At 42.7% G+C, this 22,558-nt stretch overlaps 1 protein-coding gene across 2 annotated transcripts in view; it reads right to left on the reverse strand.

The window, feature by feature from the left end:
• LRP2 (LDL receptor related protein 2) overlaps positions 1-20,706 on the reverse strand; it is a 232,305-nt gene extending 211,599 nt beyond the window's left edge. For both annotated transcript variants that reach the window (XM_024243330.3, XM_054549456.2), the window contains exon 1: positions 20,421-20,706. In XM_024243330.3, coding sequence (XP_024099098.3) covers positions 20,421-20,499 — 79 coding nt within the window. In that variant the 5' untranslated portion in view covers positions 20,500-20,706. The remainder of the gene's footprint in view (positions 1-20,420) is intronic.
• Positions 20,707-22,558: the final 1,852 nt, after the last annotated feature.

Consider the following 22,558-nt stretch of genomic DNA (forward strand, 5'->3'; position numbering starts at 1 on the left):
AAATAAAACATACCAACTTATAAAACAAATAACAGGAATGATCAAAAACAGCAACAAATAAAAGCTTTCTCTTTGTTCCATGGTGACTCTCTCCTTTTCTCATCATTTCCAGGCGCACAAGTCTAGTTCTGCCCTCATCATCTGTCACCCAGATAATCCCAGTAATCCTCTAACTTAACTAGTTCATCTGCTTTCTCTCATTGCAGCAAGTATTCTTTTTACAAAATGAAAGTCTGAGCATTGTACTTCCCAGCTTACATTTCTTCAAAGGCACCAAACTTCTTAGCTTGACATACAAAATCCTCCACAGTCCACTCTCCCAGCTCCTTCAAGACTCAGTTCAAATGGCAATCTGTGCAGTCTTCCTTGGCCCTTGGTCCTCTCAGGCCTAGTTGACTACATCACTGCCTTTTCTGTGCTCCCAAACTTCTATTATAGACCTCTCACCCTGTAGCACAATTGTTTATTTGCGTGTCTTATTCATCTATGCATGTCAGTTCCTGATAAAATATGCTTGCAATAAATGTGTGTGAAATAAATACATCAGTGATTATTTTAACTGTAATTATTAACCAAGTCTAGCTTGACAGCTTTCTTACCTATTGAACGTCTCACTGAACTTTCTGTAGTTTCATGAAATAATAAGGAACTTTTACAAGACAGAAAACTCTTCATTGACTGTGATTCTTACATGCTCTGCCTAAAACCTCTCACAAAATCAAGTGCTCCTCTTCGAGTGTAGTCTTCCCTGGGCAAATCCTTCTCCTTGCCCAGAGAACACATCTGACCTCCACTCAGACCCATGCTTCCATCATTCCTGTTCTCAGAGTTACAGAGACATCATCAGCAAGTTCTGCATAAAACCAAGCTTACAGAAAGCATGCACAGGACACCTAAAATGGAAACACCGGGTCCACCAACATTTGAACTTCTTGGCAACTTGACATTTGGATCTGTGCCTTCAAGACCTGGGAGGTGAAGAACTAAACATTCTTGGGAGAAGAAAGACAGGTGACAAGGCCTGTCTTCTAACATTTTTTGTCTAGTAGTTTCATCTGCTTTAAAAAGCTGTATTTTTCCCCAGCAATTTATATGGATAGAGAATTTGACAAGTGGTTTCTTTATTTCAAAAAACCACAGCATGGCGGCTGCTTTGCTGCATGACCTAACCAAGAGCTGGTCAACTATGAATGATTTAATATCAGGTTCCCTGTGGGGCCAAATGTTTACTGAATGCTCACCGAGTGCCAGGACCTTGCATGTTCACAATGTCCTTTAAATATTCCCAGGTACCCGTAAGGTAGAAATTACTAACACCCATTGTGTAGTCCAGGAAACTGAAGCTCAGAGAGCTTCAGAGGTACACATCTGGAAAGCAGTCGAGCTAAATCTCTGAGCTGTGATTCCAGACCATGTCCCACTACCAGAAAGGGTTTGGCCACAGGTTAACTATGTCCAGGGAAGTTGGGAAGGGGTAGTTGGGGTATGGCCAGAAAGCTTCTATAATAATAGGAAGAGCCCAAAATTTTGCTTGGCAGCCAGTGATTTAAATTTCCAACAGTGGCTTCAGCTCAGTTTCACAATTTAATCTACCCTTAATACCTTAAAGGAAGCCATAGAAATTTTCTCTTTATAAAATGTGAGCATAGCATAGAATTTTTGCAAATACATAAATATTTACTAACTCCTCAAAAGTTATTCAAGATGCCAAATATCCCTTCTTGAAGCAAACATAAATAACCCTATATCATCTTTCCTACAATGAAAATCCTCAGAGAATGCAATGGCATATTCAGGGGCATAGGATACGGTTTTATAATTTTCCAGCTCATATTTCTTTCTTTTTTTATTATTATTATACTTTAAGTTCTGGGGTACATGTGCAGAACTTGCAGGTTTGTTAAATAAGTATACACATGCCATGGTGGTTTGCTGCACCCATCAACCCGTCATCCACACTAGGTATTTCTCCTAATGCTATCCCTCCCCTAGCCTCCTGACCCCCAACAGGCCCCAGTGTGTGATGTTCCCCTCCCTGTGTCCATGTGTTCTTATTGCTCAACTCCCACTTATGAGTGAGAACCTGTGGTGTTTGGTTTTCTGTTCTTGTGTTAGTTTGTCCAGCTCATATTTCATTGGAGACAAAGACATAATAAAGTTATGTAAGCAGGGAAGAGAATTTTTGATTATAAAGATTCTAAAAAGTAACAACATTTTAGTTGTATATTCGTATGGTATTTTTTAATGCAATCAAGTAACTTACCTGCACGTTGCGCACATGTACCATAGAGCCTAAAGTATAAGAAGAAGAAGAAGAAGAAGAAGAAGAAGAAGAAGAAGAAGAAGAAGAAGAAGAAGAAGAAGAAGAAGAAGAAGAAGAAGAAGAAGAAGAAGAAGAAGAAGAAGAAGAAGAAGAAGAAGAAGAAGAAGAAGAAGAAGAAGAAGAAGAAGAAGAAGAAGAAGAAGAAGAAGAAGAAGAAGAAGAAGAAGAAGAAGAAGAAGAAGAAGAAGAAGAAGAAGAAGAAGAAGAAGAAGAAGAAGAAGAAGAAGAAGGAAAAAAAAGAAAAAAAAGAAAAAAGAAAAAAAAGAAAAAAAAACGAATGCAATCAATATATCCCAATATTTTGTGAAATTCCCTCTAAATAAAGCATGTAAGATATCCATTAAAGTTTATTTTTAGCTAAGAGCCAAACCCTGTTTCATTTTATTATATCCCTCATCGAGTTTTAACTTAGAAAAAATAAATAAAACAAGACATTAAGTGACTTAATAATAAAAGCTTATCCTAGAGTGTATTTCAGGATTACTTTCTACACCCACCCCCAACCACTGCTCTCACTAAATCATTCTTTCCAAATGTGCTGAGATGAAGGAGCAAAGGTGTCCTTAAGCCTGACTTTTCCTTAAACCATATATTAAAAGTTTCCCTGGTGTGCTCCTCTCAAACTAAAACTGGCTTATGATTAAGAGCAAGAGTGGCAGGGAGGGAATGAGATGAGAAGGAAACACTCTAATTTGTCATCAGAAAAATAAATCAGAAAATAGCCTTTAATCTTAAGAGTACAATTTACTGATTTAGTCATTTATTTACAAAATTGATGGAAATTGTTAACAAGGAGTTAATTGATTTAAGTCACCTGATTACCACAGTTAATTAACCACACTGACTTAATCTTCTTTGAAAACATCCACTAATCATTTCCCAGGTGTCAAGGGGTAAATCGTTAAATAAAAAATAAACCTCTGTCCTCCTCTTCAAGAGAGATTTCTTGAGTGTGTTTTCTTTACGGATTCCAATCTAGCAACAAGCCAAGTTTGGGGAAATTTTGTTCTTATATGACTATACTGAAAGAGCTGCCATCTTTCCAGAGTTTTGTCTCCATTATAATAAACGAAAGGCAGTCTTGCAACCTTACCATGTGTGTCATTTTGAATTACTTCAAAAATGAGCGAGGAACACTGCGTAAATAAAAATGAACAAATAAAAGGCAACGGAGACATTCATCTGGAAAGTCAGTTTTTCAAAAAAGGAACTTACAAAACACTTTATTGGGAGGGTGTGACTACAAAGGAGTAGCACAAGGGAATTAGTGGGGGTGATTGAAGTGTTCTAATCCTGATTGAGGTTGTGGCTACACAAATATATGCATGCATTAAAATTTACAGAACTGTACACATACACAGCAATTTTAGCCTATGTTAATTTTTAAAATAAAATGAAGCGCTTCATACAGGCCAATTCTCTTTTTTACAGACAGAAAAATGGAGGTTTGACCACTTGGCCCCACCTCAAAAGGAAAAGAGGGGGCGGTCAAAAAAAACCCAAGCACTGTTAGAGAAACTCAGAAAAACATCCTACATGACTCTTGTCGTTCTTGTTCTGAGTTAGCAGAACCACTGCTTCTCTCCAAAAACAAAACAAAACAAAACAAAAGTCAATTGTCTTTGATCCACCAATGTGCCCATAGAACAGGAAGGCCCCGGAGGGAACCAAAGTCCCAGGTCACTGTGACAAGTCACATTAGACCTCCTAAAGGGAAGAAGTAACTACAGCTTTAATAAAACTCCATCCTTCTTCCTATCCCTTTCTCCTTCCTTCAATCACAGCAAAATGCTTGAAAAATAAATCTGGATTACAGTGGGATTTTGTTGCACATATTCACAATCAGCAACAACTATTAAAGACCCTTTTGATTTCCCTTACAGGGAAACGAAAGTGTTCAATACAATATGATCCTTCTTAGCCCAAGTCCCTCTTGGTGCCATGTTCTCTCGTCTGCACTGTTGAGTTTAATTATTTACAGCAAGAATCATCTAACTTCCACTGTCTTTCAGTTAGTAAGTTCAATTTTTAAACCAGGCATTTTGTTTTTCACTAGAATCTTAGCTTTCAATGATTACTTAGCAAATTCTTTCAACACTTCACTGAACCAAATATTAGGGAAGAAGTAAATTCTTATATCAGAAGTGACCTTGAAAAAAAAATGCAGAATTTTGGTACATGAAAACCAATCATTTAACAATTGACTTGGGACATGTGTATATTCAACTTTATGCATTTGCAAATTCTTTTTTTTTTTTTTTTTTTGGAGACGGAGTCTCGCTCTGTCTCCCAGGCTGGAGTGCAGTGGCGCGATCTCGGCTCACTGCAAGCTCTGCCTCCCGGGTTCACGCCATTCTCCTGCCTCAGCCTCTCAGAGTAGCTGGGACTCAAATTCTCTTTTTATTACACAGTAACTTTAAAGAAAAACAGAGCTAGGCACAGTGGCACACACCTTAGTCTCAGCTACTCAGGAGGCTGAGGCAGGAGGGTTGCTTGAGCCCAGGAGTTTGAATTCAGCCTGGGCAACATAGTGAGACCCCCATCTCTAAAACATAAAAATTTAAATTTTTTTTAAAAATAGAAAAACAGGATTCCCTATTAATAGTAATCATTATGGTCTAGACAAATTATAACTGCCATGTGCATTAAAATCCAAGGGTCTCTTCTCAAACTTACCAGGCACTGATGAATCCCCAAGGAATGGTTGATGGAGTCTTGCAACTGTGTTGCTTTTAAGGACAACTTTTCCTTTTGTTGTAACAACTCAATTTCAGTTGCTAACTAGAGGAAGGACAGCCATACTAGAAGCTTTTAAGTTCTATCTTTGAGGCCCTTCTAATAGATCATAGCTGAAATTCCCCATAAAGCCATTCTAAGAAAAAGCACAAACATAATAACCCTTTCTTCCCCAGAAAAGGAAGTTGGCTTATTTTCAAGACTGTATCACACCTCTAGTACCTTCTTTCCCTCTTTCATCCCCATTAAAACATCCCAGCTTTTTGTCTCCTTCTGTCTGAACCTTGCTCTGACAAACATTTACTGTGCATTACTAACTCAACTAACTACTTTATCCTACAGGAGTGAACATTTCCACATTGTAACAGGAGTTTCAGGAGGAAGGAATGTCTTACTCTGAAGAACTGACTTTAGTAATGACAGAGCAGAGATCTTTGGCCGTAGTGAGAGATACTCTGGGGCCAAGAGACCTTTAAGCACATCCAGCACATAGGAAATGTCTTTTCCATCTCTACAACAGCAGTGTTCTCTGGGAAGTAAAGAAACTCAGCTCTCACTTGGTTGTTCATTTTTTTCTTCAGTGACTTTAAATAAGAGAACTTAATAATTTTTTCATTAATAGTAAACAAAAACAACCTCTGAAAATTTATAGGTGACTGCTGTCCCTAACGGAAGGTTAAAATTGAACTCTCTGATTAGGTAAGAGTCCTTTGAATTAAAAGACATATAATTATAGAGGGAAAAAAAAAAAGGTGCTCCCAGATAATGAAATAGTAATATAGGAGAAACCCAGCACAGAGAAATCAATCTGTACCTAAAAAGTACAGTCTTCTAGTCTTCTAGAAGGAAGTGGAAATATACTCTGTTCAATAGTAAGTTGTTTTGGATGTGGCCTATGTTGAGGGTCTCTGTCTATACTCTGCAGTACCTAGTTACATCATGCCTAGAGCATGATAAAGCTGCAACATATATTGAATGAATGAATGAATGAACTGCCAAGAGTAGCAAAAAAATGTCCAAAAGTTGGGTCGCAATGGTACCAGCCTCTGAAATGAGGTCATCTTATCATAATATGAGAAATTAAATGAGGCTTCATTTGATTACATACAGAGGAACTATCTTCCACTTGCTCCAAATTATCCATGGTGACAACATATACAAATAAGGGTTCTGGGTTCAGATGTTGGTTCTGCCACTTAGTAACTGAATCGCTTTGGGCAAATTACCTCACCTGTCATTGTCTTGGTCCTTTACCCATAAAATTTTTACTGTTACTACATAAGTAGGTAAACTAATACCTACAAAACACTTAGGCCAATGCCTGGTATAGAAAGCACTCAAATAATTTAGTCATTTTCATTGTGGCTTATTTCCCAACTTCTCTACTCATCTACGTGTGGAACTCCATCATTCTCCTGCCTCCAACCTATTTGTTACATACGGAGTCCTCAAAAAAACGGGGACTGAGATGAGGGAGACTATGCCCAGGAGACAAGTGGCCATGGGTCCTTTTCAGCAGTCGGGGGCCCTCTTCGTCTGTGCCCATTTTTCCTTCATTCATCAGGAACAAGACCCATGAATGTCCTGACTTGACATGTGATGTTCTTTCCACCACAATCCATGCTGCCTCCCTGAGTGGAGAAACCACTCCCCTCTTCAAAGAGGGCCTTTTGTTTGATCAAGGCTGTTTTCACTGTGTCATGGTCTCAGACAGCTTTCTTTTGTGTTCTGTTTAAATACAGAATGACAGTCCACTAACATGAAGTCTAAACACTTTGGCTTATCTTTTTGTAAAAGCTACTGTATCAAATCTGTCCTAAAAATAGCAGAATGACCCATTCTGTATGTACAGGGGAATTCTCACAGGGTAACCAAGTATCTGGGATGGAAGTTAAAAAGAAGGATGCAGATTCAACTACTCTCAAATGCATTGGGAATCACCAGCAGGGCGGGAGTGGGAGGCACTGGGGTGGAGAAAAGGGGGGAGTCAAATCGAGAGAAACAGCGTTGCTAAGCCACTTGCTTTGATAGAGACAGCAATTTTCCTTTTTCTCCATCAGGACCCTGACTGGGCCTCCAGGGGCCTCGAGGAATTAAGGGCTGGTAGTACCAGGGAATGGTGATGAGCTGAGGATGCCCCTTCTTAGCACCCATGGTGGCATCTGTCCATTCATTTATTCAATGTATATTCATTTATTTAGCCCTTTTCTGAACACTAGGGAAAGCAATGGATAAAAGAGATGAAAATCCCTGCTCTTGTGCCATTTACATCTTAGGGAAGGGAAGATAATAAGTAAGGAAATTAACAAACAACTAACTAAGTTACATACCTTATGTCAGATGGTGGTAAGTGCAATGGAGAAAGTAAATCAGGAAAGAAGAGATCGGGAAAGAATCAGAGAAGGCCACACTGAGAGGGTGACCTATGAGCAAAGACCTGTAGGAGGAAAGGAAGTAAGTCATGCACCATCTGAGGCAAGAGCATTCAGGAAAAAGGGGAGCAAGTGCAAAGGCCCAAAAGTGCTCACCATGTCAGGGAAAACAAGTATATCACTGTGCCTGGAGCACTGCGCATGGGGAGAGGAGAAGGAAGTGAAGTCAGGGAGGTGATGTGAAGGCCAAATGGTTAGGGTCTTGTAGATCATAGTAAGGACTTGGACTTTGACTCTTCATGAGATGGGAAGCAGTGGTACACCCAGAGATGTGCCATGCAGCTTCCCCTTATAGGAAGGACTTTCTTCCTGCAATCAGCTCCTTTGGGGTCTGCCTCAGCTATAGAAAGCGCCACATCCAGTGACTGGGCAAGGCCATTTCAGCCTGAGATAGAACACTCTAACAGGCAACTCTTGCTCCAGAGCTTCCTCTGGGTTGACCAACGGCTGCCAGAGTTCAACTTCTTCTTCTGCCCATCCTGATTCCTCCCTTTCCCGTCACAGGCATTGAGCTTAATAAATATTATATACTTCAAGCTCCATCTCAGTGTCTGTTTTTTGGGCAACCCAACTTGAGTATGACAGAAACCATGGGAGCTTCTGAGCAGAGGGGTGCCGTGATCTGACTGATGCTCTAAAAAAGTTGCTACAGCAAGGAAATCAGTATGGAAGCTATTGCAATCGTCGAGACAAGAGAGAGCAGTCGGTTGAATCAGGGTGGCAGAAGTGAAGAGGGTGAAAAGTAGTTGGATTCTAGATGTATTTTGAAGATCAAAACAATGGGATTTCCTAAGGAATTCTATATGGGGTAGAGAAGCAAAAGAAAAGTCAAAGTAGGATACAGTTTGAGGCCTGAGCAAGGATGAGGAAGCCATTTGCTGAGATGAGAAATTCCACATGGAAAGCAGTTTTGGACATTAGTGGAGATCAGGAGTTCAATTTTGGACATGTGAAGTCTGAGATGACTACTGGCCAGCCAGGTGGACATGTCAAATGAGCAGTTGGATATATGGGTCTAGACTATAGGGTAGTGGTCTGGATTAGACTCATAAATTTGAAAGCTGTCTGCATGTATATGGTAAAGAAGTATATATGGAGTACTCAAAAGTATGGGGACCGAGGCCAGGCACAATGGTTAATGCCTGTAATTTGAGAGGCCGAGGGAGAAGGATGACTTGAGGTCAGGAGTTTGAGACCAGCCTGACCAGCATGGCAAAACCCCATCTCTACAAAAATACAAAAATTAGCTGGCATGGTGGTGTGTGCCTGTAATCCCAGCTTATGTGGGAGGCTGAGGCAGGAGAATCGCTTGAACCTGTGAGGCAGAGGTTGCAGTGAGCCAAGATCACACCTCTGCACTCCGGCCTGGGTGACAGAGCGAGACTCCATCGCAACAACAAAAAAAAAAAGTGGGGACTGAGATGACAGAGACTATCCCCAGAGGACAAGTGGCCCTGGGTGCTTTTCAGCAGCCTGGGGCCCTCTTTGGTTGTGCCTATTTTTCCTTCTTTCTTCAGGAACAAGATCCATGAATGTCCTGACTTGACATGTGATGTTCTTTCCACCACAGTCCATGCTGCCTCCCTGAATTGGGAAACCACTCCCTGCTTCAAAGAGGGCCATAAGACAGGATGAGGCCACCAAGGAGGCAGTGTAGCTACAGATGAAAACAGGTCAGGGATATAGACAGGAACAAGCATGAGATACCAAGGGAAGGCCAGCAACGAAGAAAAGAAACCAGGAGAATGGTTTTTTGAAAATCTAACTAAGTGTTTCAAGGAGGAAGTCAGCATACACTGTGTGTGATGCTGCTAACCAGTTAAATAAGACCAGAGCTGAAAATAGATCATTGGATTTAACAACATGGAAGTCATGAGTGACTTTGACCAAAAAAATATCTATCAAGGATGAGGGCTAAAGCAAAATGGCATGGATTTGAGAAAAAATTGAAAGGTAATTACAGTGGATATAGGCACTCTGTACAAGAATTTTACTGTAAAGTGGAACCGAAAAAATAGAGTGATAGTTAGAAGGTAATGTGGAACAGAGGATTTCATAAAAGAAAGAGGGGACAGTTGCAGAGAGGTGAGAGGGAATGAGATCTAGAACATGAATGAAATGGTTGGACTTAAGAGCATGGAAAATTCTTCCAGAGTAATAGGAGGAAAGACAGAAGACATAAGCTGAAGTTCAAATGATGATGGTTGAGTTATAGAAGTTTATGGAATTCTCTTCTGGTTGCTTCCATTTTCACAGTTTTAAAAAGCTCACTCTACATATGAGAAGGTGATGTCAGAGGTTTGAGGAAAGAGGAGAAGATATAAGGAAGCAAGAGAGGCAATAGACAGGCTAGGAAGCAAGTCCTAAGCTTGAGATTGGTTTCATGAATGTCAAGCGAGGCTAGGCAGTATAGTTATGTTTTTCTCCTGCCATGTTTAGCTACAGAGATGCAGATGTGGAGAACTGGATTTAACCAGGATCAGCGTCTTGCCAAGCACAAAAGAGCCAGATAAAGGGGCCAAGCTTCTGAGGGCGTATGTGTGCAGGGAAGTGAAATTAATGATGGCCATAAAATATAAGCTGAGGAAGTAAATAGGTGAAGGATTTGAGGGACAGTGAAGAGGCAGTAGGATCAACAAACTGTAAGTCCCAATGAGGTCAACAAAGAGTTGAGGCTAGGATACAAAGGAAATGAGCTAAGAAGTTTCTCAATACTCCCATTCCAAGCATGGAACAGACAGCTTCTCTAGAAGCCAGTGGGCTGTGTCAGGGGTGTTCTGAGATGAATTCCTGACATAGGTGAGAAAAGATTAGAAGACCTGCAACAGTTATTTACCTCAATGAATCTAACGTTCTTAGGAGGATCTGGAGGGAACTTCAAAGGTGACCAAGGTAAGAGCAAAACATACAATTAAGACACAAACAGTGGCATATTTAGGGAGAGGTTCAGGACCTGCCACGCTGGCCAAAAAAGGAGGTGGCCAGGAATGAGGGTAGTACTTCATGTCACACTCAGACTTAAAAGAGTTCTGTCCTTCTTGTTGTAGCTAGCTTGTAACATTCCCATCCAAAAGAAAGAGATTTAACAGAGTATATTTAACTGCCACTGAAGAAATCTGCAGTGGCAAGTCAGTTCATCTCTAAGTCTGTTTACAAAACTGAAAAATGAGAGGGTACCTAGATCAGACGTTCTCAAAATTGGCCCAGCCCTCAGAATCACCTCGAAACTTTTAAAAATACAGATTTTCCACATTTTCTTTATCTAGTCTATTACTGATGGGCATTTGGGTTGGTTGTGGCACATATACACCATGGAATAATATGCAGCCATAAAAAGGAATGAGTTCATGTCCTTTGCAGGGACATGAATGATGCTGGAAGCCATCATTCTCAGCAAACTAACATAGGAACAGAAAACCAAACACCGCATGTTCTCATAAGTGGGAGATGAACAATGAGAACACATGGTCACAGGGAGGGGAACATCACACACAGAAAGGGGAACATCACACACCGGGGCCTGTCAGGGGGTTGGGGCCAAGGGAAGGGAGAGCATTAGGACAAATACCTAATGCATGTGGGCCTTAAAACCTAGATGAAAGGTTGATAGGTACAGCAAACCACCATGGCACATATATACCTATGTAACAAACCTGCACGTTCTGCACGTGTATCCCAGAACTGAAAGTAAAATAAAATAAAATTTTTTAAAAACACAGATTTTCATACCCCTGCTTTAGTAAGGGTGAGTTTTGATTTAAGAATCTCTATACTTTTTTAAGTTCCTCAGGTGATTTTGATGATATGCCAAGTTTGGGGAGCTAGCTGACTTTATCTAGGGTCCTTAGAAATTCTAACAATCTGTAAGTTATTGTGATAAAATAATACTTCTGAGAACATAACTAAAACCTTCTCAAAGTTGGATTCCCCCTAGATAGGATCAAGGAAACACGTAGCCCCATTTGCCCTGGCAGCCATATCAGAATCATATGGGAAGCCAGACTGCACACAAAGATGAAACTTAGAGGGGAGTAGGGTCAAGGAAAACACAAAGAAAGAGAACTGGAGCCCTGACTGCACCTCGCCTGAACCCCACTCTGCCTCAGTATTTTTTACTCAAATAAGCCAAGAAATACCCTTTATTGTGTAGGCCATTTTGAGTTGGGTTTTCTGTTTCTTGCAACAAAAAGTATCCTCCACACCCTTCCCCACATCAAAATTAAACCAGTGTGGAAGTACATGCTAGCATGTATCACCCCCCTTCTAGTGAGATTAAAATGTGGGTAGGATTGCCATATTTCTGATAAAATACTTTCATTCTTAAATTCAACTTTAAGAATTTCCTGATAAAATAAATGATTTCAGCCAGGCATGGTGGCTAGTGCCTATAATCCCAGCACTTTGGGAAGCTGAGGCGGGAGGATCACTTGAGCTCAGGGGTTTGAGCCCAGCATGAACAACATGGAGAAACCTCATCTCTACAAAAAATATAAAAATTAACTGTGCGTGGTAGTATGTGTCTGTAGTCCCAGCTTCTTGGGGGGCTAAGCCGAGAGGATCGCTTCAGCCTGGGAAGTTGAGGCTGCAGGGAGCCATGTTCACATCACTGCAGTCTAGCCTGAGTGATAAAGTGAGACCCCGTCCAGCCTGGGTGATAAAATGAGACCTTGTCTCAAAAAATAAAAATAAACGATTTTGATTTTTTTCAACCTTCACTCAGGAAACTTTCTCCTTGTTAATGACATAAAAACCAAAGAACTGGGCCCAAAGTGACATGAAAATCACTGACACTATAAGACAGAATATTTTTATAGAGGAATCCAAGAATGTCCAGCATAACAGAAGTGTAGCTACTTTCCTTTTCGTCTTTTTCAGGTTTCCTCAACACCTTCAAAAGTACATATGCTCTTACTTAATGTGAATCAGTAGATCAGTGAGGAAAGACTTATTTTCAAAGTTACTAGGAATCTTCATGTGTTATTGGCTGATAGTACATAAATTTAAAGGAGACCTTGGATATTGCTTACAAACTTGGATCTCAAGATCTGGACAATAAATGCGCCATTGTATCCATGGTAACAGTGGCTCAACTATTCAATGCACAGAATGGTAATTACATTTCCTCCTTTCATTCATTTCTCACTGTTTCCAGTAACCTTGAGGTCAGGCATGACCTGAGGGCTAATGACCAAAAGTGAAACTTCAAATTGTCTAATCTGTCATTATCTAGGAAAGACTTACATTTCTTTGCACTGAATTTCAGTGCTATCCTAAATCAGAAGTGTCCTAATATAAAAGTTAACCATCTTACTTTTAGAATGATAATGTCTCCATTTTCTCAGCTAATGTGATTAGAGATAAGACTTAAATTAGAGACCAACAAAGTAACCATCAGCAAAGAGTACATGTATCTGGCATTTCTGAATTAATCCAATAAGGTGTGATAGATACGTGTTCTACCATTTATGAAAGAAGTCCATAGATGAAGTGCTAAGGACACTCAGATGTGCACCAAGATGTATTCTGTCTCCACAGAAGCATCTTAGCCTGTCTCCAAACTCTCTTTAAGCTTCTTTCTCTCTACCCCATCCTTATAGCCGAGGACTAGTGCTTGGAAAACGGACAAAGTCTTAGGAACATAAACATTGGAGTGAAGTAAATTGGAAAAGGAGTAGGAGCCTAAGATTCACAGAAAAATGAAATACTGCACTGGACTCAAGGGATCCTGTAGTCTGATCGCTCAGCTCATTTACCAGAACTTTCCTGTCTATCACAAAGCTCTGCTCCAAATAAGAAAACTTTAGGATCCAAATAAACCTTCTAAAAGTCCTTCTTTCTCCTGTTCTCCTTCTAAACTTAAATTTGCAACACGGTCACATGGGCAGAGATCACCATGTCTTTTTTCTTAATGTTTCCAATACTTTTTTCCTTTCAATTCTGTAAGTTACCCCAGGGCTGCCAGCTCTTGAGAAATTTCTGTAGCTTTTTCAAGTGTGTCTTCACATATAAAATGAAAATAACATCGTCAGTCAATTTTATCTGATAAGGTATACTGGACACTTGTTATTTTTGCATCCCAGCATCTGTTCACCATTCTACCAATAATTACCCCCGTTTCTCTCTGGACTCCACCCCTTCGTACATGATCTCAAAGACTGAGTATATAGCCCAAGCCTAAGCCATGGGAACACATCATGACCCGGGATTCAGTGGTTGGTTCTCCAATGAGTTTATGACCTAAGCAGAGCCCCTGAGATGCAACTGAAACTTTTGCTGGGAATAGTTAAGATAAAAACTCTTATTCTTTCCCAGTGGACGTGATCTGATAGGAGGTGGCTCCAGAGCCACTGACAGCCACTTTACATCAAAGGAGAACATGTTTAAGAATGGAGTCATCTCAGAGCCAGGAGATGGAAAGAAAAACAAGATTGGCGTGACATAGTTTGAGCCTCCATTTTATATTAAGTTGAACCAAATGAAATTGCCAATATTTGACTATTTCTGCATAGGAAAAAAATCAGTCTCAAATGGATCAACCTAATTATCTGTATCTTTTCAACTATGTATTTATTTTCTTTGAGACAGGGTCTCGCTCTATCGCTGAGGCTGGAGTGCAGTGGCGCGATCACAGCTCACTGTAGCCTTGACCTCCTGGGCTCAAGCAATCATCTCACCTCAGCCTGCCAAGTAGCTGGGACCACAAGGACACACCACCATGCCTGGCTAATTTTTTGTATTTTTTGTAGAGATGGAGTCTCACTATGTTGCCCAGGCTGGTCTCAAACTCCTGGGCTCAAGCAATCCGCTCACCTCAGACTCCCAAAGTGCTGAGATTTATAGGCATAAGCCACCATACCCAGCCTCAACTATGTATTTCAATAACTTTCCTTTTTTGCCTCAGGCAGTTTAACTTAGTTTTGTGACATTCACAAACATAACAATACTGAATAACATGTGAAGTCGTGGTAGCCACTATAAGGATGTAACAACATGCACAGGTGCATCATTCACAGATCCACTGTAAAGAAGATACCAAAATACTGCAATATCTTTCTCCTCTCAAGTTTGGAAAAGGTAAAATTCTCGTAGAGGGTAATAATGATGAATGGAGATCTATATGAGACTTCACAGTTTATTAAATATTTCACGTTCATTGCCTCTGCATAACCACCCCGTGAGGTAGATATACGCCCATTTTACAGGTAAGAAAACTGCCCCAGAGCACCCAGCGTGTGTGGTACTGGATTTCCCAGATAATAAATGGCAGAGCTAGGAATCAAACCAAGATCCTCTAACTTCAAAATCACAAGTCCTTCCCACTTCATCTCAAAACGCTGTAACTGTCAAGAAATTACTTAGGAAACATTTGCATTAGGAACATATGAAGAACCACAGAAATGCTCTTGACATTTCAAAACAACTACTATCTGATCATTATCAAGAAGCATCCCAAAACTCTGATGCTGAAACATCTCCAGTCTTTCTAATGCTGGTGAGATACTGGGCAGGGTTATTAGGAATGAGTCAATGACTATTTCAGAATCTTAAATGCAAAACTGCAGTCCATTTTAATTGTAAGATATGTAGACACCTCTTTTCAGTTCTCATCTTCCTTAATCTTTCTGTAGTATTGATACTGTCGACTCATCAGCACACTGTTGATATTTAATAAATATTCATGGAAAAAATAAAATAAACATTCACAGAGTACACAATAGTGGTAAAACTTTTTTAATTACTCAAGACTATAAAGTTAATAGGATACGATAGAACCATTTGATTTATACCAAAGGTTCCATCAAGCTTATTTTTTCCATGCTAGAATAGTGCTTCACAATTAGTACTTTTTTAGTTGCTCTAGATTCATGCAATCAACCTTGAGAACCCCTTTCCTATCCATTCAACACTCTTTCGTAAGCACCTTCTACTTTCTTTTCTTTTTTTCTTTTTTATTTATTTTTATTTTATTTTATTTTATTTTATTTTTTTATTTATTTATTTTGAGATGGATTCTTGCTCTGTCGCCCAGGCTGGAGTGCAGTGGCACAATCTCAGCTCACTGCAACCTCTGCCTCCCGTGTTCTAGCAGTTCTCCTGCCTCAGCCTCCCGAGTAGCTTGGATTACAGGTGTGCATCATCACGCCCAGCTAATTTTTGTGTTTTAAATAGAAACAGGGTTTCACCATGTTGGACAGGCTGGTCTCGATCTCCTGACCTCATGATCTTCCCACCTCAGCATCCCAAAGTGCTAAGATTACAGGCATAAGCCACCATGCCCAGCCCACCACCTTCTACTTTCTACTTACCTTGTTCTAGCTACTAGGACTTAACAGAAACTCCAAAGCCAATATGACAATGCACTTGCTTCTGATTACACAGGAAATACATCTAGGTTCCTGGTATAATTATTTTAAAATGATAATTTAAAATTTTAATTTAAAAATTTTAAAAACCTGTCAGCGTTCTTACAGTGCCTGACTAGAGATCATGAACAATGATTATGACCTAATAATTACCTTTAGTAAGACTGAAAACCTAGTCTTACAGCAGCCTGCACTACAAAACCAAAGATCTTCAGGAATGTGCTTTGATGGCTCAAGAATTTGAAAAATGGATCTGGAGGTATGGTCTTTGGGAGTAGGGGCACTGACATGGCATCAGTTCTGGACCAGGCTGAAAGCACATGGTACATGGTTGTAATAACCTATCACAGGATTCCTCTTTGGCCTGGGACAGGTAACTCATCCAATTGTTTTTTAAGACTCATCTGCTCATCAGACTGTGCCTTATCTGGCAAGTCAGGATTCCAAAAGGAATCTAGAAATCTCAACCAACCAAACAGGCTGGGGACATTCAGAAGGCATGAATCTAAAAAATGGTCCACTGCAAATTTATATCTTAGCTCTATCACAGGCTAGATGTCCTTAGGCAAGAAACCTATTAACCACCTTCCCTTTCATCCTCTCAGCCCCTTTCTTCTCCCTCCTGGGCTAATTGCTTTTCTGTAAGAAAAAAAAAATGCAAGCGGACCAGTTGATATCTAAGGTTCCCTCTAGCTGTAAAAAGTCTGAGTTTCTATTAAAATGAGACAGGTGCATGACTGAAGGGAGTTCAGGCAGAAGTCTTATGAAGACTGGTAAAGAGAAACTTTTTCAAGTAGAGAAAGAGAAGCCAACAACTGTGAAATTAAAGCAGCAGTGAGGTTCCAGAATTGTGATGGAATAAAAACAATACAAGTTTGCTATTGCCCCCACAATCCTTTTAAACATATAAACTTCGTGTGAAGATGTAATTGTCATAAAAGCTGATATTAACTCTTAAAAACATTACCGCATTTGTATTGGATTAAAGAATATAATGTTGGACCAGGTAAGGTGGCTCCTGCCTATAATCTCAGCACTTTGGGAAGCAGAGGTAGGAGGATCATTTGAGGCCAAGAGTTCGAGACCAGCCTGGGCAACACAGTGAGACCCCATTTCTATTTTTGAAAAATAAGTTTTTTAAATTAGTAAACAGAAAACAACTTTGTTTAAGGCCAATACTATTTTCTCAAAAAAAAAAAAAAAGAAAAAACTTCCAATCACATGCTAGGGTCTGAGAAGTCTTCAGAGAACTGTTAGTGAAAAATGCTTAAAGAAGACTTTCCTTTGTATATTTGAAAATTGGAAATATGAATAGGAAGCAAAACAATATGTTACTTTAAGGGTTGATAAATATAATAAAAATATTATATTTTTGGATTACTTTCTAGTTTATTTTCACTGTCTATATGCTTTACACCATGCTAAGCACTTGGCATATTTTATCTCTTTATGCTCACAAGATGTCATTGGGTAAATTCTCTTATTATCTTGTCAATTTTGCAGATAAGCCATCTGAGCTATGCAAAGTTGGTTGACTTTCCCTAGGTCACACAGCTAGAAAGTGGTAAAGCCATTGTTGGAACCCAACAGCTTGACTCGAGTTCAGGCTCTCCAAAATGTTTTTTCTTGAAAAGCATTACAAAAAGATAAGGAAAATGCAAATAATTTTTAACAACAGATGTGGTATGATTTTTTTCAAAGACTAAACCTAGAATACTCAGAGCTCTTTTTTTCCCCCTCCAATTTTTAGTGATGCGAAGTTTGCAGTGATAGCCTACCTAAAAGGTAGTGCTTAAATAAAGGCTCTTACAATCTCATTGGATTTTACTTCATATATTAAGTTAGGATCATTAAAACAGGATTCTAGAAATCTCAACGTATCAGGCTGAGGACATTCAGAGGAAATGCAACTCAAAATGATCAAGTAGGAGGACTGGGAATGGGGAGACTTGGGTTCTGGTCTTAGAAACCTGAGGAGAGATTCTGGAAAAAGATCCACAGTTATGAAGCAGCAGGTGGCAAGGAGTTGCATATTGCCCCTCAGCTTCTTTAGGAACCTCACACATGGACAGTAAGTTAGGGAGCATGACATTTTTTGTACAAAAGAAAAAAGAGAAATTGGGCCAGGCGCAGTGGCTCACACCTGTAATCCTAGCACTTTGGGAGGCCTAGGCGGGCAGATCACTTGAGGTCAGGAGTTCAAGACCGGCCTGGCCAACATAGCAATACAAAATACAAAATACAAAAAATTTTAGCAATACTAAAAATACAAAATATTAGCTGAGCATGGTGCCCCGGGCTTATAGTCCCAGCTACTTGGGAGGCTGAGGTGTGAGGATCGCTTGAACCTGGGAGGCAGAGGTTGCAGTGAGCCGAGATTGCACCACTGCACTCCAGCCTGGGTGACAGAGCAAGACTCTGTCTCTCTCAAAAAAAAAAAAAAAAAAAAAAAGAGAGAGAGAGAGAACCAGATACTGTATACTGTAGCAATTATAGATTCTGAATTCAGAATCCCTTGAGTTTGCCATTTTCTAGCAGTATGAACTGAGACAAATTACTGAATTGTTCTGTGCCTCCACTTTCTCATCTGTAAAACAGTGATAATAAGAGTACTTACTTCCAAGGGATATTATGAAGATTAATTGAGTCAATAAGTATAAAGTGCTTAGAACAAAGCCTGCCACATATATGTGTATGCTGGGTTACTATTACTATACACATTATTATTATATATTATTATCATAGAATGGAAGATGGATAGGTGCAAAAAACTATCCAGAAGAGTAGGTATTGGTTATTTAGTGACTAAACCATCAACCCAGGAAAAAGAATATCTGTTTTGGTTGTACAAGGACATAGATGAATCAAGGTAAGATTTCCTTTTGCCAGGCACTGACAGGAACGTGTAGTAAATCCTATAGCTATATTTAGGACATGGGATATAACCCTAAGCATTGTGCAAACTCTGCACAATAATAATAAACCCTCTTTCTGCATTACCAACACTGAGAAAGGGTGTTCAAAGGAAGATTATTAATGATCTCTCCCTGCCTCTGCTGCCTTTCTGAAGACTTTTGCAAGACCTGTGGGGTTTGTTAGGGTTTCCAAACTTCTTCCCAGGAAGTCTGAAATGGGTGCTGCTAGGAGTTGCTGTATAATTACTTACTTGATTCCCTCTAAGGAGCTTACGCTAAGAATTGAGGAAAGAAAGCAGATTAACCATTTGAATACATGCCACGGCCCATCCACAAGCCCTCCCCTCACTCCTCCGTAAATGGGGGCTTCCACATTCCCCACCCGTCAACCCCAATATGTGATCCAGGAAAATCAATTTATTGCTTTGACTAATCCTACAACAATAGGGGTTTCATTTTCATTGTAGGGCAATTAAGTTGTCCGACGGGAGGGAAGGAGCAGGAGGGGAAAGGGGGGACTCTCCCATCCCCACAGACAGATTAGTCCCCGCGGTGGCAGCAGCGTCCCCTCTGTCTGTCTGGTGGTCGGTCACACGCAGCTCCCGGCTGCTACCTAGCAACGCAAAGCCAGGGGGAGAGCTCGCCGGTTCCAGCCTCCTCCTCGCCCTTCCCATTCATCCTCGGCCGGGTCTCGGTCTCTCTCTCTCTCTCTCCTTCTCCCTCTGTCTCTCTCCTCTCTGTCCTCTCTCTCTCTCTTCCCCCGCCCCAGTCGTTCTCTCTTCCCTCCTTCTTTCCTTATTCCTATTTGCTTCTCTTACCCTGTCTCCTCTTCCCTTCTTACTATTTTTATTCTCTCCGCTTCTTTCTCCCTCTCTTTCCCTCTTCTCTGTTTCTATTAAAACATAAACTATCGGACAACTTGAGAGAAGTTTAAAGCACTTCATACTAGAAACTTTCTGCATTCGATCCCCAAAACTCTGGCCATGCAGACGGGCCCCATTCATCAACACAAAAGCCCCCAGCTCCCAGCTGGAAAGGAAAACTTCAAGAAAAGACTCCAGTCCCTCGGCCACTCTCTCGGCCAATCCCACCTCCCGGCCTTATCTTGGCTCGTAAATGATCTGTATGGTGAGAGCGGTCTCTGGGGGTCACCGCGGGACCAAGTTTCGCCGGTGGTGGGAGGAGTGCTCTGGCTCGCGGCCCTGGGCGCGCGAAGGGATCCCGGGAGGGGCGCTGCAGGTGGAAAGCTGCGCTCGGAGCAGAGCCCCGGACCGCGCCGCCCAGCAGAGAACTCCGCTCGGGAGGGCAGGCTGCAAACGGCAGAGAACCTCGTTCTCCCGCAAAGTGCTTTCCAGGAGCATCGGACAAACGCCCGTGGGAACAAAGACAGGGTCTCCGTGGGGTGCGCTGTCACCGAAACTGGCGGGGCTGCTTTCTAAAGTTTGCTGCCGCTCAGTTCCTGGCGAGCGAAGAGGGGCGCTCCCGCTCCGGGTTCGCGAAGCAACCTGAGCGCCCCACCGGGAGCAGCTCCCGCGCCGCCGCCCGGCCCTAGCCCCTGCCCGGTCGCTCTCCCCTCCGGCCTCCCGCGGACCCGACCCTGCCACAGCCGGGGAAGTGAGCGCTCCACGAGAGGCTCCGGCCGGGCGCTTACCTTGGCCACTGGCCGGCGCTAGGCAGGCGACGAGAGCCAGGAGCAGCGTGCACGCCACTGCTGCCCACCCGCGATCCATCCCCGCGACGGTCCCCGGCCTCGCCGTTCCTTCCCCGGGAGGTGGGCGCGCGTAGCACACCGCACCGGCAGCGCCTCTGCTAGCGAACGCTCCTTTAAGTCTGTACCTCCGCCAGCTCCTAGTGGCCAAAAGCCTGCCCCCACGCCCGAGGCATCCCGTTTTCTACCCGCGCCAGTCCCCACCCTCCAGACAGTGCATAAAGCCCTTTAGACCCGACCGCCCCGGAACAAGCATGCGGGAATCCAGCGGGCAGGCCCCCTGCCGCCCGGCCCTCCCCCTGCACTTTGCAGCGCGGGGAGGAGTGGGCACTCGAACACACGCGCGCTCACACATGGACACTCACACAGGCGTGTGCACACTCACACACGCACTAATACAGGCGCATGCACTCCTAAGTGTCACACCAACTGACACAGATTCACTCATACACGCCAGTCACACACGCGCGCACATTCCACAGTCACATTTCAACGCCGACATACACAGTCCCCTTTACGCGTGCATACAAGAGCACACTCCTGTGCGCACACTCTCACAGGCACACTCACACGTGCACACGCTCTGCCCTCGCCTCTCTGCAGGGTTTGCCCCGCACAGAAGCCGGCGAGGCGGCTCACGGGGAAATTTGCACGGACGCAGTTTTACTAAATGAGCAATGGAAAGGAATGGACGAGGAGGAAAGTCAAGAATAGAGAAGAGAAAGAAAAAATAAGAAATGGAAAAGGAAAGCAAAACCAGACAAGTAGAAATGAAGGAAAGAGAAAGAAAGGGAAAGAGGCGGGGGTAGGGAAGGGAAGGAGTAAAGAGCCTGCTAGATGGAGATCTGTGACCTTCATTCCTGGCCTGATCTCTCTAGGCTCCTTCGGATATCTTGGTTTCACCTGATAGGATACAGGCTGCTGAGATGGGGTGCTTTGTGTTTTTACAAATTAGAGAGGGAGGTGAATCTTTGTTGGGGAGGTTGGATCCTTATTTAGCAATTATTCAGCACCACATCTACAGGTGTCATGGCCAGATCGTACTTCTTACAAGTCTGTCATTTTGAAGCAAAATTGAAGAAGAGCGAACGTCTTCTCCATGGTTCCGGTACCCTTTTATAAGAGGGAGAAACACGAGAGGTTCGGGGAACCCCGCGCTTCCCTTCTTTGGGGCCGCTTTGGACAGGCTGGCAAGGGGCCCGGACCCCAAAAGCACAAGTGGCCTTACACCCGCCCTCAGCGCACGTCCTCAGCCTGTACGTGACATCAGAGCCCACAGGGAGGGGGATAAAAAGGAGGGTTGATGCAAGTTATTTCCCGGTGGTGGGAACGCTGTGTGAGGAGGGGCTGTTTGCGGGCCTGAGGCCATCCCATCATCTCCAGCTCCAGCCCCTGAACCAGCGCGGCAGCTAGTCCCAGGCTCCGGATCCTGGTCCAAGAAGTCAGGAGCCCTTTCCCTCCAGCGAGGGGGCCGTGACGCATGGAGGAGACAGCCCTGAACGCACGTGGTCGCTGGACAAGTTCCCGCTGCCTCCCTTCCCCGGGGGCGAGAACCTGCCAATTACTGCCAGTCCCTTTCCCCGGGGCACCAGTCGTCTGGGGCTCTGCTGACCCCAACAGTCCGGATCGCGTAGCTTCCGTGGGCTGCAGTGGTAGGCGCAGCTTTAGGTATGGGGGCTAGGGGAGGGAAAGGATAGGTGTTACTTTGGAAAGACAAAAAGAGATAAATAGACACAAAAAGAGAAAACTTAGGCTTAAAGAAAAAAAGGTGGAGCGGGCAGCGTTGTGGGAAAGAGTGGGAGAGATTCCTGGATTGGGAAATCCAGGGGTCTGTGCTCTGGCCAAAGTCACTGGTTCTCTATTTGCCTCCCTGCACAGTGTTGGGCGCTGTGCGGCGCGGAGGAGACAGGACGGGGGACAGGAGAGCTGGGGGCTGGGGAGGGAGGGGGCGACCCGACCGGAGCAGGAGGAGGGAGGCGGCGAGGGGGCTTGATGCTGCACTCCAGTCTTCGCGGGTGATTTATGCCGGTTCCGGGCGGCCGAGGCGATGGTACGAGACCGCGCCGGGGTCAAGCCGGTCC

This window comes from Pongo abelii, chromosome 11, assembly GCF_028885655.2.
Source record: "Pongo abelii isolate AG06213 chromosome 11, NHGRI_mPonAbe1-v2.0_pri, whole genome shotgun sequence".
Lineage (NCBI taxonomy): Eukaryota > Metazoa > Chordata > Mammalia > Primates > Hominidae > Pongo > Pongo abelii.